At 47.8% G+C, this 16,959-nt stretch overlaps 1 protein-coding gene across 9 annotated transcripts in view; it reads right to left on the bottom strand.

Annotated features, from left to right (window-relative positions):
- TBC1D8 (TBC1 domain family member 8) overlaps positions 1-16,959 on the bottom strand; it is an 84,961-nt gene that overhangs the window by 22,540 nt on the left and 45,462 nt on the right. For 7 of the 9 annotated variants that reach the window (XR_014149226.1, XM_081833410.1, XM_081833409.1 and 4 more), the window contains 5 exons: positions 14,985-15,225; positions 5,753-5,960; positions 4,235-4,429; positions 2,667-2,846; positions 881-1,031 (listed from right to left, as the gene is read on the bottom strand). Coding sequence is in view for 8 of the 9 variants with exons in the window: in XM_081833410.1 (XP_081689536.1) it covers positions 881-1,031; positions 2,667-2,846; positions 4,235-4,429; positions 5,753-5,960; positions 14,985-15,225 (975 nt within the window). In the remaining variant the exon portion in view is untranslated. The remainder of the gene's footprint in view (positions 1-880; positions 1,032-2,666; positions 2,847-4,234; positions 4,430-5,752; positions 5,961-14,984; positions 15,226-16,959) is intronic. The other 2 variants (XM_081833403.1, XM_081833405.1) reach the window with 1 other exon arrangement.

Here is a 16,959-nt window from a genome sequence, read left to right as displayed (position 1 = left end):
AAAGGGTGCAGGGAGAAGACAGGTACCCAGGCCTGGCCTCCAGGAGGCTCGTGCTGACCTGAGCCCACGGGGCCACCGAGGAAGAGCGGACCCCCTCCCAGGCCTCCAGCTGCACCCTGACAGGAGTAGCAAAGCCACCCCACTGGACAAGGGCCTTCCCTTCCTGCTTGCAAGGCCCCCCCTCTCCTACTGAGCCAGACAAAACAGCCACCCTCAATGTGGAGACATTGCTCAACACGTCTCTAGGAAAGTCAGTCCTCATCTCTGCCACCCACTGGAGAGCATCCTGATGAGGGATTCCCAGACATCACCAAACAGCAACAGAGGGAAAGTCCTGGGGCCTGAGGCCAGACAAGGTCATCGCTGAATGGCTCAACTGGTGTGGGAGGAGGAAGTGGGGCAAAAATCTCTGCAATGGTGCCTCCTGGGGATGCCGTGTGTCTTCCACAAAGGAGGGACCAACAGAAAGTATGCTGGGGGATTTATTTCAACGCCACTGCAAGTGAACAACATACAGAGGGTTGGTTTGTTTAGTCTAGTTCAAATGTATGTCCTAGAAAGACACTTCACTTCTAGGAGGTTCTTTAACAGAGTTCTCAAGACTACATACACACTCCAAGTTATTTTTAAAGGAGAGGAGAGGCCTTCAGCCAGGCCTCACATTGGCCAAGGAGGACACCGCAGCCCAAGGTCTCGGGCAACTGGACCAAGGTCCTACAGCTAACACAGTAAGGGTGCCGAAGTTCTTGGCTGGCAACGATGCAGGAAGAATCCAGAGACAGAGGACCTGTCTGCACATACACGCTGTTCAGATCTGGGCCTCTGTTCCTGTGTCCGCTCCAGAAATAACAGTTTGCCTAAAAATACCAGAAACACGTACCTGAGAAAAGCAGCCAGAGTCTGCCACGTAAAGATTCGGGGATCCCCATGGCTACAAGCTTCCGGATCTTCTCTGTGCGGAACATACACACGGTTCTGCCATATTCCACAAAGTGGTCATTCCACAGGCTTATTTTTATCTGTTCCCTGGACTGGAGATGGAAATGCTGTTAACGTGCAAAGAAGCCCTTCCATGCCTTCCACCACAGCCCATCTGCAATCCACCGCAGAGGGAGGCTGCCTCTGTTAACAGAGGGACCAACAGTGATGGGCAACTGGTTCAGCAAATATTTTTGAAACACTCGCAGGCACAGAGGATGTAAAGATGAGTAACACCACCAAGTAACAGCCCTTCTGGAGTTCAGAACCCAGCAGGAGAGTTTACGCAAATAAAATGCCATTTCCTTGGCAAAGTTGATAGTAAGAATAGGTTTGTCCAGATACTCAAGTCCAAAGCAGCTGGGAGGGTGGGGTGGGAGTGGGGGACATCAGGGGAAGCATCTCAGGATGTTAACACCAAGCCAGCTGTTGAAACACGGGTCAGCTCAGAGGGTGAACAAGGGAGGGGCGGGCGGGGGGGAACCTCATAATTTGCCCCGAGCTCCGGGACAGCCAGAGGAAAAACTGGAGCCTGAAAAAAATCATACTGTTCTCATTATCAGACACAAGACAGATACCATTTCTCTAGGCAACTAAAAATTCTTTAAAATTATCCCTAGATGACAGGAGTTGTTAGTACCTTTTAAGCAACATGTTTTGTTTTTTTATTAAGGTTTTATTTACTTATCAGAGAGCACGTGCACAAGCAGGAGGAGGGGCAGGCAGAGGGAAAAGAAGGCTCCCCTCTCAGCAGGGAGCCCGATACGGGACCCGATCCCAGGACCCTGGGACCATGACCTGAGCCGAAGGCAGCCGCTTAACCGAATGAGCCACCCAGGCGTCCCATTAAGCAACATGTTTAATATGCTTTTCATTATCTGCATTCTCCAGTAAGGGGAGAACCTTCCATATATATTCAGTATTCTTACAGGAGTTCATTGAGCTGCTCTGTGTAAAGCATTATCAGAAGGCTCCGTTTTGAATGAATAAAGCTAACGATTATACAGTAGCCAAGTAGGTGACAAGGCACAGCTTGGGGTGGTAACGTCCACAGACACCCCCGGCACACGTGGTCCCAACGCAGCCTCCCTCCAGCCGCAGTGTCTTTCCAGAGTACAATTTCTAGCCTCTTTACCCCACAGTGCATGACATTTCCCTCGGATTCTCCCTATAAAGAGGACAAGGATAAGTAGATGTAACAGAAATATCTTTTGTCCGGTAAAACTACAGCACAGGAGACCTTTTGTTCCAGGAGAGAACCAAGCAATACTGTAAAAGGAGCCCACACAGACACCCCTGGGTAAGAAGGGGAACACTTGTTCTGCACCTGCAAGAACCCACAAAGGACAGCACTGATGCTCTCCAGGTCACATGGCCGAGAGCTGTGTCCGAGAGCCACTTAAGGGGCAGGTAGGGAAAGCCGACGGCCTCAGTCATCTGATCACATCCTCCATGCACCCGGTCGTGCCCAGGCAGCTGGCATCGGCTGGGCCCTCCCACTACTGCCCACGAGGGAGAGGGAGGGGTGCTAGCTGCTGGGCGGCCAGCAACCTGCACCACACCTGCTCTCCCGAGGCCCGCGAGGCTGGTGCCAGCAGGTGCACGGCCCGCAGCAGGCCCGACAGCTGGGAACCCCCACCCGTGCCGGCTCTGCCGGGGTCCGGCAAAGGCAGAGCCAGGCCACCCACCATTCGTGAGTCGGGGCTCTGGCTGCCCGCCTGCTGGAACACAGAGATCAGGGCCTCGGGGTGGAGCCGCGGGCTCTTCTCTTTTTCACTTTCCTCGCTATTTTGAGAGGACACCATTTCAAGATCCCCAAACTTGTGGTCACTGCACATGCTTGTTGAATGAAACACAGGTGAAGTCTGCTGGAAAGACATAAAAAAAGGAGGTAGCTAGAAGAAAGTCATTACTTATGGAAGAGTCTTTGTTTTGCCTTTGGAGACATGAAGGTAACGTATTTTTTAAATTTATTTATTTGAGAGACAGTGAGTGTGTGAGCATGAGCGAGCAGGGGGAGAGGGAGAGAGAGAATCCTCAAGCAGACTCCCCAGTGAGCATGGAGCCCGACAAGGGGCTCAATCCCAGGACCCTGAGATTGTGACCTGAGCTGAGATCAAGAGCCCAGTGCTTAACCAACTGAGCCACCCAGGCGCCACGAAGGTAACATACTTAAACATGCCTGTGTAGGACTCAAGGGAAATAGACTAACATTAGCCCCAACAGATTTGATCCTCAGGAAAGAATGTGCTTTCCTGGGAAGGCTGCTCACAGCATACAGGGTATGGGGCCAAGAGGGGGGCAGACAAGAACCATTTCTTGTATGCTTCCAGAACTGAGGGTGACCATCTTCAGAAAACAGCTCTTGGGTACTGAGAAACTATATCCTTTCCTTCCTGTCACTGCACTGGTAAAAAGAGGTGAAGAGGGGCGCCTGGGTGGCTCAGTCGTTAAGTGTCTGCCTTCGGCTCAGGTCATGATCCCAGGGTCCTGGGATCGAGTCCCGCATCGGGTTCCCTGCTCCGCGGGAAGCCTGCTTCTCCCTCTCCCACTCCCCCTGCTTGTGTTCCCTCTCTCGCTATGTCTCTTTCTGTCAAATAAATAAAGTCTTTAAAAAAAAAAAAAAAGAGGTGAAGAAAGAGAGGGACGGGTGTGAAACAGCAGGAGAGGAGTCCCCAGCAGATCCAGGTCTGTTTTCCAGCTGTCCAGCCTTAAGGACAATGTAACTTCTCTTTTAACAAGTTCCATCTGCCCCCAAATAACATCCCCTCAATCTCAGGGGAGGGGGCGGAGCACAGACCCCTCCAACCTACGAGGAAGGTGTCCGCTAACCTGCATGCAGGTCGATACCCATCAAACCCTCCAGCCTGGGAGAGGTGCCCTGTCAATCCCTCTGATGTGTGTGGGTACCCCACCAACCTCTCTAACATATGGAGGGGTGCCCATCAGTTCCCCTAACCTCTGGTGTGGGGTGGTGCCCCATGAACCCCTCTAACCTGTGAGCAGGGTACCCTGTTAGCCCCTCAAACCACTCACTGCGTGGGCCACCCTCTAACCTGTGCAGCACCCACTCAGGACCCCTCGAGTATCAGAAGTGATACACTGTCTAATACACAGGCCCAATCATCTCTAACACAGTTCTCTCATTTCCAAGTGGATTGTGGTTATGCGCACTCCCTTTAGAGACCACTGCCCTAGAAGGGGTGAGAAAAGAGATCTTCACTTTATAGGATCCCGCTGTTTCTAAGCATCATACCATGTCTTCATCTTGTGAGGTGTCATAATGCACGGGGTGTTTGGCGTGCACCTGCTTCAGCCTCATGAGCAGGCTTTCCACCAAGTTATCTCTGTCCTTTAGCTCGATGAACTGGAAGGCCATCTTGCTCCTGATGCTGATGATGATGGGATTAGGGAGCAGACTTGTGTCCTCCATCTTCTCAATGCTCACCACCTATTGCAAAAAGTTACACACAAAAGGTCCAGCAACAGACAACAGAGGGCAGGCATTTCAATTACCTATTTAGGAAAATACCACCAGAAAGAAGGCAAAACCAGACAACTGCCCTAAGGAACGGATACAGAAGTTAAAAATTATCTAAGGCAGCCTATTTACGGTAACTCTAGTACCCATCGACAGGTGAGCGGAGGAACAAAATGTGATCTACCCACACAACTGAATAGGACTCGGCCTTGAAAAGGAGAGAAATTCTGACACGTGCTACAACATGGATGAACCTGGAGGACATCATGCTCGGTGAAATAAGCCAGCCACAGATGGGCAAATACTGTATGATCCCACTTAGACGAGGGACCTTGAATAGTGCGATTAGGAGACAGAACGTAGAGGGGTGGTTGCCCGGGGCTGGAGAGGGAGGATGGGGAGTGAGTGCTTAATGGGAACAGAGTTTCAGCTGGGGAAGACAAGGAAGTTCTGGTGATGGTAGGATGACACTGTGAATGTACTTAACACTACTGAACCATAACACTTAAAAGTGGGTGAAGTGGGAAATGTGATGTTACGTATATGTTACAATAAGACAAGTAAGTGCACAGGACAACTCTTGGATTCCTTGCTCCGCTCCTAAGTAAGAATATTTGCAAAATGAAAACATCTAGAAAATGACATGGAGGTAGATCACATGGATGAAAAATTCTGAGATTTCCCAAAGAACAGTGCTCAGAATTTGGAGGTCCTCATGGGAAACAGAGGGGTGGGTATGGTCACCACAGACATGCCCTGAAACCAAAGGACTGAGGACGGCAGATCAGGAAGTAGCCTCAGGTTGCCCTGCATTTCCAGGGACAGATTGCAGAATTTTGTAGCAGGAAGGGAAGGGACCTGATCCATATTAAAGGAAACATTTTTTAAATGTTTCACTCAAGTCCCAGGAGGGTACAAAAGTCATGCAATCTGACATTGGCAAAAGGTGATGCTTTTTGTCGGTTGCCTTTTTTCTTTCCCCTTTTTGTGAGTGCAAGGGGTGGAATCCTTCCTAAGAGCTGTTGGAAAAGCTTTAACTGCTAGGCAGGGAGGTGAGAGTGCTTGCTTCTCACCAGTCACTTCCAGGCACATTTCAGGCTGTTGGAGCAACGACAGAAAAAGCAACAAGCACATGGGGACTGGTCAAACGCAGGCCGTGCTTCTCCCCAGAGGCCCGTCTGCAGCCGGCAAAGCCCCACTGGGTGAGCAGCCCTGCCCCAGCCGGTGACCTGGCCACCCCGGGCTCAAGGACAAAAGGCGGGCTCGGGAAGCGCCGGCCGGGGCTCCGCCTACCTCTCTGAGCGGCAGGATGACATTGCAGCAGCCATCCTCCTTGCTGGCGAAGCAGATGTAGCGGTCGGAGGCGAACATCCGCCCCACGGTGTGGCAGCGGCTGAACGGCGTCCACAGCGAGCAGTCCAGCACGGCGTGCAGCCTCTCGCGCCTCGGCAGCCTGAAGAACGCCCGGAAGAACTCGTTCTGTGCTCTGGCTTCCAGGTCCCTGGCGGAGGGGGCAGAGAGAAGACAAAGAGGCAGGAACGGTGAACGAACACATGGGTTTACAAAGAAAACCCTGTGAAGCCGGATGTGAAAATGGATGAGCCCCGCCGGGTCCTGCGTGGGTCCCAGCACGCACCCCACTTCACAGCCAACCTCGGAGGGAACGGGTACTCAAGGCAGAAGGGGTCGCCTCTGCGCAAAAGTAAGACAACAAACTCACAGACCAAAACAGATACTCCTTCCTGGTTTGAGCAACACTGTGAATCACCATCAAACAATGGTTTAAGGATCCAGGATCAGAAAGTCCGTAACACCAAGTGCCGGCGAGGACGTGGAGAAACGGAAACCTTCATACACCGCGGGTGGGAATGTAAAATGGTGCGGCCCGTCTGGAAAACAGTTTGGCTGGTTCTCAAAAGGTTCAACATGGACTTACCATACGACCCTGCAATTCCCCTCCTAGGCGTAGACCCCAGAGAACCGAAAATGAACATCTGCTCAAAAACCCGGACACGCGTGTTCAGGATGGCAACAACCCAAGTCCATCCGCTGATAAACGGATCAACAAAACGGGACAGAGCCACACAACAGAAGATCACCCGGCCACACGAAATACTGACACAAGCTACACCAGGGACTGACCTCGAAAGTGTTACAGATATAAAAGACTGCATACCGCCTGATTCCCCTTATATGAAATTTCCAGAATAGGCAAAACTCATAAAGACAGAAAATAGCTTAGTGATTATGTAGAGCAGGGGATAAGGGAGAAGTGGGGAGTGACTGCTCATAAGTCTGGGGTTCCTTCTTGGGGTGAAGAAAATGTTCTAAACCGAGCGTGATGATGGTTGCACAACTCTCTGGATTGAAAAACCACTGATTGGGATGCTTTAACAGGGTGAATTGTATGGTATATGAATGACAGCTCAAAAAAGCAGTTAAACTGAGATCTGTGCTGGGCATACAGTAAGTGCTGAATAAACATTAGCTATTATTACCTTTAAAAAACAAATCCAAGCGGCATCTGGCTGGCTCAGTCGGTTAAGCATCTGACTCTTGATTTCAGTTCAGGTCACGATCTCAGGGTCATGACAGCAAGCCCCACGTCAGGCTCTGCACTGGGCGTGGAGCCTGCTTCAGATTCTTTCTCTCCTTCTCCCTCTGCCCCTCCCCCAGCCCTCTCTCTCTCAAAAAAAATAAAAAAATAAATTTAAAAAAATAAAAAAACAAATCCAAGTAAAAGTATCACTGGAGAGAAGCCCATCAGTGTCACATCAGTATGGACAGTGGAGAATGGGGGAGAAATCCTACCCTAGGGGACCCCCCCCATATCCTGGGTCTTGGCTCTAACATCCAATAAAGGAAGAAGGCAGCGAAATCACAATGTTTGCAAATACTGATGAATTTATGTCATACCCCAAAATTCTAGTAGAGGGGAAATTCCACTGTACAGAGATAAAAATTTTTCTTTGCCACATCGAATAAGAGCTCTTTAAATTTATCTGAGAGAATTAGCACTGCGCTCAAAGTAAGGAATATGAATCTTAGCTTTCTTATTAGCTGGGTGACCTTAGATAACACTTCTCCATATCACATCTTGACATCTGTAAAATGGAAACAATACCTAACCTTTCTGCTTCAAGAGATCCCTGAAAACATATGATGTCCACAACATTGAAAAAGTAGGTTAGAAATAGCTTCTACAGTATGATCCCATTTATATAAATTCTATAAAATTGCAGAAAGTGATATGTAAAAAGATTTTGCATAAAATGTTAATAGTAGTTGACTCTGTGTAGTAGGATTTCCACTTTTCATTTTTATTCTGCTTGAATTTTCTACCTGACCACATATTGTTAGCTTTTTTAAAAATGAAGCTATTTTCTTTTAGGAAAAGAGTAACTTTTAAAATGTTGCATAAATTTTAAACGCCCCAGTCTGAGTGATCTTTTAGACACATCCTCCCCTCGCCAGGGCCAGGCTCACACATAGAGGCCCCTCCTGCCCTGCTTCCCGTTTCCAACCCAGTCCTCATTTTCACACCATCACACAACTGTCTTCCCAGGAGACCCCACACAGAGATGGGGGAGTGCTCGGAATTTACTATCAATCCCTCACAAAGATAAATACATGCATGTTCAGAAAGTCCTCCGGGCACAGCGAGAAATTAGACAAATTCTACAGATCAAGATGGGTCCAGTTACTGTGGGCCAAAGGCTGCAGCACCTGATATTCCAGGAATGGCTGTTTCCAAAGGAGCCTGCGCTTCCTCCCCAGAGGAGCTGGGAGAACGTGGGAAAGCACCGTGAATGCTCTAGAAATTCACGTACTACAGGATGGAAGTCAAGGACCCTCAAGATCACCCCACTTCCCTGAAAGCAGACCTATATTCAGCATATTTACATTGGAGGGTTTATGTCCTTGTCCTGAAAGCGGGCTGGCCGTGCTGGCTTTGGTCAATGTAAAGCCGACACAGCCTGCCTGTACGTATCTCACAGATGTGGGTCCAGCCACCACTGAATTCAACTGTCGTCTGGTCCTTCCTAGAAGCATGGGGGCGGGGGGGAGGGGGTGGAAGGACTTTTGGTATTTTTGCAGCCAGCTCTTCAGTATAAGAATAAGGCACTCAGTTATATGATTTTTCTGTTCGGTGCACCTGCTACACCAGCCAACCACTCAGTTCAACCCCATTCTCCATGGCTTCTGAGCACATCTCCACTCTCCTTTCTGGGCTGTTCTCTGTCACCCTTGGGGTCTATCTCTCACACATTCAGCAGTCACAGACCAGTGACCTCATGTTATAAGACAAAGACAGAAAGGAGGGGAGCACCTCGGTGGCTCAGTTGGTTAAGCTGCTCACTCTTGGTTTCGGCTCAGGTCAGGATCTCAGGGTCCTGGGATCGAGCTCCTTGTCGGGCTCCACGCTCAGCAAGGAGTCTGCTTCAGGATTCTCTCCTCCCTCTGCCCCTCCCCCCGCACGCTTGCACACGCTCTCTCCGAAATAAATAAATCTTAAAAAAAAAAAAAAGGCAGCAGGAAGGACTTTCCTAAATCATCTTCCTTCCTTAGAAAGTCCTCTTCCAATTCTGCCTCTAAATCTGCATTATACCTATATATGTGGCATTTAACTTTCCAACAGATGGAGATGAAGATCCTGTAGTAGCTTGAGAGAGGAGTAGCTCAAGCCCTTTAATGAAGCTCAGAGTAAGACCACTTCATCCTTTAGGTCTGTTTCGCAGGTGGTAGTTTTGATGCTAAAAATATCAGCTCCTCTTTCCGAAGAGCACCAGAAACAAAGCCCACTGGTCACAATTTGCCTTTCAGACCTTCCAGTACTTACTAAAGGCTCCCCCTCTTCCTCCATAGAGATGCCCTACAGACATGAGCCATAACCGACCATTCAGAAAGCAGTAGCCGAGCACAGGCCTGTAAGCCAGGGCAGAAGCGCCCCTATAAAGATGAAAACTAGCCCGGCAGCCCCCACAATATTTACCACCCATTGTCCACCTTGCTGGTATGCACTGGTCAAAGCAATTGCTCCAAGAGAAAGCGACAGCTGAGAATAGAAGGGACGGCGCCACAAACCCTCCTGTCTTAACACATGCCATTGTATGAGCCTGTAGCCACATAGGACATAAACGTGGGGAGCAAGAACACCAAGTTTGTTCGCAGAGCTGCAATTAACGCGTGCAGTCCTGCATGACAACAAGGTGGACAATTCTAAACTACATGCCCACATTTAAAATTCCACACTTCATTCCTTAGACCTTAGACCCAAGAAATGAAAGGGTGGGTTGTTCTTTCGTTTCTCTGCAAACCTAGGAATTCGATTTTCTCCTCCTAGTTTTGGTACAAATGTATCAAAAACAGGTTTCCCTCTCTCTTTTCCCCATCAACCTGTTAGAACACTTTTGAAAAGACCCGTGTCAGGCCTCACAAGCCATGGGAACTCTCCCTCCCTCGTGTCACCCCACATCCACAAACCTCCTGTTTGTCAGCAGCTCAAGCTGCTCAAGGCCAAGTGCTTCCCCAAACTCAGGCTGTGTGGCACACTGGGGCAGGTGGGCTCCCGCATTAGCACCGGGTGTGAGGAGGTCCCCCCTGTGCCCTAGACCTGAGGCCTAGACTTGTGCCCAAGTACCACCCCTGCCCTTCTGGAATAACTTGGCCCTCTGCAGGCAGTCTGCCCCATAAAGATATGTATAAGGATTTCTAGAGGCTCTTAGTTACACACCCACCCACAGACCCACGCCCAACTCATTTGAAACTCTGGGCAAGAGCCAGCAATGTAGAAACTAGGCAGAAAGGGGCGCCTGGGTGGCTCAGTCGTTGAGCGTCTGCCTTCGGCTCAGGTCATGATCCCAGGGTCCTGGCATCAAGCCCCGCATCAGGCTCCCTGCTCCACGGGAAGCCTGCTTCTCCCTCTCCCACTCCCCCTGCTTGTGTTCCCTCTCTCGCTGTCTCTGTCAAATAAATAAATAAAATCTTTAAAAAAAAAGAAACAAGGCAGAAAGACCAGATACGCATACTTGTCCTCAAAGCCCAAAAGTGTGCACATACAACATGGCATCCCTCGAATGTGTGTTTACGTGAAACACCTTTCTTCTACCTTCCCCCAAGAGCACTAAGGAAACAGAAGGACAACCTTGCTATGAAGCATCTTACACAGAGCACACAGCAGCCTGGGTCCCCTGCACACAATGGGGGCATGAGGGAAACCCAGCCCTCAGACAGCAGACAACAGGCTGCAGATGGACTCAGCTGGGGCCGCAGTGCCCCCATTTCTTTGAAAAATCCATTCTCGGAGCTCCAGCAGACCAAGACCTCAATAACACTGGCATCTAGAAGGCTTTTTCACGCTCAAGGCTCCTGCCTTCACCCTCTGCCCTCCATCCTGCTCCAGAACAGCCTGGAGAAGTACAAAGCAGCTAGGGCTCTGCAGGGTGGGGAGCCGCAGGCCTTCCCCCGTGAGGCAGGAACTGTTCGGGGCTGCATGAGGAGCCCCTAAGAGATGGTGACTCTGAACCAGAATCACAAGGACAGAAAGTCGAATAAATTACAGAGCTAGGCTGGGCATTCTTAGTAGGGGCACAAGGAGAACAGCAGGAAAGGGAGTGAATCTGGGCAGAAAAGGCCAAAGAAGGTCTGAAAAGTCAGACCAGGGAGCTAAGAATCAGCCAGGCAACAGGGGATGAGGGCTTATTCTGAAGACATCAGCCCCCACCCCCAACCCCGGCAGCCACTGCCTACCTTTGGATACCACAGAAAAAGCTTCCACCAGGGGAAAGACCCTCCATTCACTGTACTGCATTAACTGAGTTTTCCTCCAGCACTTTCCATCAATCAATACAGATTTTAATGAAGATATTAATTTTGATTTAGTGAAACCCATCACCTCCCCAATCTCCCCCTGCCCCAAACAGCTGGCTACACAGTTCTCAACCTACCACTCACAACTTTACAAGTGTTATTTTGTTTGTAAATTTCAGGACCAATCCATTTATTAGCTCCCCCAGCCCCCAGAAGTCCCTTCCTCAGTCTCCGTTTCCCCGCCCTCCTGGATTCTGTTACTGTACCCCAGAATCCCTGGTCCAGGCCCTCCTCTGCGAAGTGTGAGGGCTGGGCCAGAGGACTCCCCGGGGCCAGCCAGCTCTACCTTGTCTGACTGGGTCCTCCTGTGCAATGCACCATCCCGTCTCCCGTCTCCCGGCTCCCGCTGGAGTCCCAGCCTCGCTGGGCTCTGTCCCGAAGTCCCACGGGAGTGAGCATGAGCAGCAATCATGACTAATTCATAATCAGATGGCTCACCACACCAGTGACCCCAAGGGCACCTTTCTAAAGCTGTTATCTGGGAAGGGAAGTGAAAATACATCAACAAAAGGGAGCCTGAGGAGCATTCCAGCACTTCTGATCGTGCCTTTTGCATCAAGAGACTGTTTTCCTCAACTTGAAAACCTGGGCTCTCTTGGCAGGATGTCAAGTTGACTGAGTCATTACCTGTTTATGTCCACAGGCCTATGTCTCCATGACAGAAAGCTACACAAGAGACCCAGCGAGGAACTGGTAGGCAAGGACATGCCTTTCACTTTTGGAAGAAGTCACTCAAAGTGCAGAGACCAGCAAAACACACCACGGACCAGAATCCTGCCGTCCATCACAGGGCCAGCCCAAGGCACCTGTGGGATCCCAGCAGCGCCACCCTGACCACCGCCGGGGCCCTGTTTTGTCCTTTTCTCTCTCTTCTTCCTAATGGTTTCCAGGATAGAAAGTGGAAGAGGGGGAGCCTCATATAATTCACCTGAATTCTGGAACATGCATGAAGACTGCCTGTGCTGATGAATTTTCTTCCAAAATGAAGGATTTTACCGAAGGGTCTTAAGTGCAACAAACCTGCCATCAGCCTCTTCTTTCCCAGTTTCTACCCCAAACCACAATGCTACATCTAGAAGTGGAGCCATGAAGGAACATCAGGAGATCTGTGAGAAGTCACCTGAAATCCCAATGCCCATGGAGCTGACCGGAGCATGCAGGCTATCAGCCGGCCTCCTAGTTCTAAGACCCTGGCTGCAATTCACACACATCGCAATTCACACGCATCGATGCAAAACCTGCAGGAGAGAGAGCAGCTTTACTGGGTGATTTATAGGAGCCCTTTAACAACTCCTACAACCGAGACTGGTTTCTTCATTTTTAACCAGTCTTTGTAAGCTGGACTAAAAGGACTCAGATACCGAACGACTATAGAGTTATTTGAAGATATATGAGAGAGTGGGGCTGCCGCTGTGCTGGGTTGTCTTCTCTGGACCTAGGACAGAGTCAGAGATGGTAATTGGAAACCCGGGGTCAGGAGGCACAGGGAGGAGCTCAGGATGGGGAGTGAGAAGACCCAAGGGCAGCACCCCAAGGCTCTCCTTTCGTAATGGAGTGACAAGCAGCACTATCCCCTCTCACAAAGGGACTGTGAGATGATGAGGACATAAAACCAAGTGAAATTCACTGGAGTTTCACCAAAAAAGCTCACTTTTTGATTTTTGCCTTACTTGGGACGATACACGATCAAATTTCCAACGCATGCACACAGCAGGGGCTCTAAATTCTTGCTGAACACATGCCAACTACAAACACACTGCCATTTTGGGCGCCTGGGTAGCTCAGTTGGTTAGGCGACTGCCTTCGGCTCAGGTCATGGTCCCGGAGTCCTGGGATCAAGTCCCACATCGGGCTCCCGGCTCAGCAGGGAGCCTGCTTCTCCCTCTGACCCTCTCCCCTCTCGTGCTGTTTCTCTCTCTCTCTCTCTCAAATAAATAAATAAAATCTTTAAAAAAAAAAAACACACTGCCATTTAGAGACCACTAATTAGACACATGTTCTCCCAGATGTTCCAAGAAAACAGCGAACATGTGTAAGGAATAACAGGAATCTTACAATAGATTTAAAAAATGTTTTTAATGACTGGACATAGAACGACACAGAACTACCACACGATCTCGCAATTCCACTTCTGGGTATATGCCCAAAAGATGTGAAAGCAGGGACTCGAAAAGATATTTGCACACACATGCTCATAGCAACATCAGATACAACAGCCAAAGGTAGAAACAGCCTTGTGTCCACAGATGCATGAACGGATAAAGAAAATGTGGTATATCCATGCAATGGACTATTTTACTACCTAGCCTTAAAGAGGAAGGAAATTCTGGCACCTGCTACAACATGGATGAACCTTAAGGACATGACGCTAAGTGAAATAAGCGAGTCACAAAAAGACAGATACTGTATGAGTCCACTTACATGAGGGACCTCGAGTAGTCAAACTCAGAGACAGAAAGTAGGGTGGCGGTTGCCAGGGGCTGGGGGAGGAGGGAATGGAGTTATTGCTTAATGGGGACAGAGTTTCAGTTTTGCAAGATGAAGCACCCCAGGGCTGGATGGAGGGGATGGTTGCACAACAATGTGAACGTACTTATCCATTTTTAACTGTATGGTTCAGTGGTATTAAGGCAGCAAATTTTATGTCATGTGTATTTTACCAGATTAAAATATTTTTTTCATGTCTAGTAGTACTAAATAGTAGCGGTGATTCTGTAACGATATCAAATCTATCCAGCCGCAACAGCACTTCACAGATGACTTGTTTCTCTAAGGGTATCTTTGTATCAACTCTGCAGTTACCTGGTCTAAACCACCAAGTCAGGAATCACAGTCAAGCTCGGACAAACACCACCGTTTAAATTTTAGATAATAAAGCTGAACTTCTTTAAAGTGACTAATAATTCAAGCAACTGCCCCAGACATCTCCACACCTAGCATCAGCCGGGGGCAAACCAATAACAAAGAATGTTAACTTAGAGCATTACTAAGGCACATTTCTAATGACAAACCAGTACCAAAAATAAATCCACTGTCCTGAAAACTTCTTCTACAAAGCACTTTCAAATGGAAATATAAAATTTCTTAATGTTCACTGATAAAGCACAGTACTGAATGGAATTCTATCATGAAGCTATCCATATTACATTTTCCTTAGAAGTATTTTTTATAAAAATCAGTTTCCAAATATCTGGAAAAAAAGCAGAACTGGATCCAGAAAACAAAGTCAACTGCATAAAAAAAATTAACAATCAGGGCACCTGGATGGCTCAGTTAGTTGAGCATCTGACTCTTGGTTTCGCCTCAGGTCATGTCAGGGTCATGGGATCGAGCCCCGAGCTGGGCTCCACGCTCAGTGCAGAGTCTGCGAGATTCTCTCCCTCTCCGCCTCCCCCTGCCCCTCCCCCAGCTCACTTGCTCTAAAACAAATAGATGAAATCTTTAAAAAAAAAAAAAAAACTTTCACTATTAAAAAAAAAAATTAACAGTCACTGCCAATTATTATGTCACAATCATGATTAACGCCACAGGAAAATCTGCATCATGCCACAAGGGAAATTTAAACCTTGTACAACTACGACTAACAAAGCACATGTAAATGAAGGTGGTGGCACATCAGTCCTATGGGTGAGGAACTGAAAACGGAAGCTCTTACCGCTTGGTGATCTGGCTCGGCTCCTGCAGGTCTGGGTCCAGGTCAAAGACCTCATTATCCAGGAGCCTCCGGAGTGTCACGTCCGCCAACTGCTCCATGATCTTGAACACCTCATCGAGGTTCAGGAACATGGAGAAGTCGCGCTCCTTATTCTGCGTGGTGATTCGGATGGTATCCGTCAGGAAGACGTTGGACGTTCTTTCTAACTTCTGGATATCAACCCAAGGGACTACAAGTTTAACTGGAAGAGAAAAAAAAAAAAAGGCAAATACATAGGTTACCCTAACATATGAGCCAAACTTGAGTGTATCAGCAAACAAGAGTCCAAGGATTTCCTTAAGCTGAAATACAAAACCAGAGCAGGAAAGGGAAAGCACAAAGCTGCCTGACAGCTGTGTGTTAGAACCCAACTCATGTTTCATGATTTTCTTAAAAGAAGATTTAAGTAAAATCTTCCAAGTTGCTGGCTACTGCACACGTACAGGGGACAGCATTCTGAAATATCAAGTTAACAACAGGAAAACTTCTTCAAAAATATTTAAACTTAAATATTTGCAAAATAAGCAAAACTTTCTCAATCTACCTAATTTCTGGTTTCAAAAGCAGCATTCATGGTGTACGCTATGAAAAAAAAAGTGCAAAAGAGGATTATTCATGATTTCGTTTAGAGAAACAGGCTTAACATTTAGACTGTGTCAAATGACAGTCTTAGAAGACACAGTACAATTTCTATGGAATTCTTTTTAAAGCAATACAGTACAAACAGTACATTTTATAAACAAGTGTTCTATTCTGGGAAATGTTTCCAATACAGTGGTAGTGAGGCTAGCTAGCGCTTGCTAATGCAAATGGGGAAAAGACACTATGACAACAAATACTAGAAATCATTTTTTTTCAAAACGCAGCATCCTAACAAAATTTGGCTTAGTCACCATGAATGAACGGTGTCAGAAAGTAACTCATTTTCTTTTTCAAATAAAGGAAGGGATCTTGAAGTGTTTCTTTTTCTACCATTTCTTTCCACTTGTTGTAATAATGTTTTCAGGGCTTCAGTAACTTAAAAGGCCACACATCTACATCAGGTTGAGAAGAAGCTTCTTCAGCTACTTCTAGTTGCTTTCACATAAGTTGTTCATACAAACACATATGCAACCTATAACATCAACTTTCACTTCATCAAGCGTCTACTTTGTGAAAAGCCCTGCACTTTAGCTCATTCAAATAGGGCAAACAGACATGTAAAATAAGCAACCACTAACTTGACAAAATCTAAAACAGAAACACAAACATGGTGCAAATTTTAAGGGAACCAAGGAAAGTCCCTGGAGGTGATAAAAATCTGAACTGATTTTGAAGGGTGAACCGGAGTTTCCAAAGAGGCACAAGAATGGGGAAGGGAAGGAAAGACCTGCATGAATTTTGAGAAGCACCGCAGAAAGTACAAGAATAAGGACAGTCAAGATTAGGTCAGAGCACAGTCCAGGGGTAGGGAAAGGCTGTGCACACAGGGTGTACGTACTGGAGCATCAGACCTGAAGCTGGCAACATGAGAAAGAGAAGCAATGGCCCTGGAAGGAAGCTGTGTCAGCACAATTTCAGAGAAGCCCCTCCCACTGGTTCAACTTGAAATATAAACTTAAATGCAGGAAGGAAAAAAAAATTGGATATATAAACACATACATACGCATTTACTTGTTTTATATACACACACACAGCTGCCATCCTGCATGGATGCCTGCAACAATACTTGGTTCCAAAAGAAGTTTCAGGGGGAATGATTTTTTAAAAATTCAATATACAACCAACACTTATGGCTTTTCTTTCTTATCCTGGAATTCCATCACCTCGCATGGTGACGGTCAGTGGATAAACGTGTGAAAAGTTAATCACCGCCTGAATCTCAAGTGGACCTTCCCATTCCAAGGAACAGCTGCACATCTTGCTCCTCTTCCAGGAGCAGTCATGATCTTCAGGG

The sequence above is a fragment of the Leptonychotes weddellii genome, chromosome 10 (assembly GCF_054177405.1).
Source record: "Leptonychotes weddellii isolate Sample4059 chromosome 10, ASM5417740v2, whole genome shotgun sequence".
Taxonomy (NCBI): Eukaryota; Metazoa; Chordata; class Mammalia; order Carnivora; family Phocidae; genus Leptonychotes; species Leptonychotes weddellii.
This window is presented reverse-complemented; position numbering and strand designations above follow the sequence as displayed.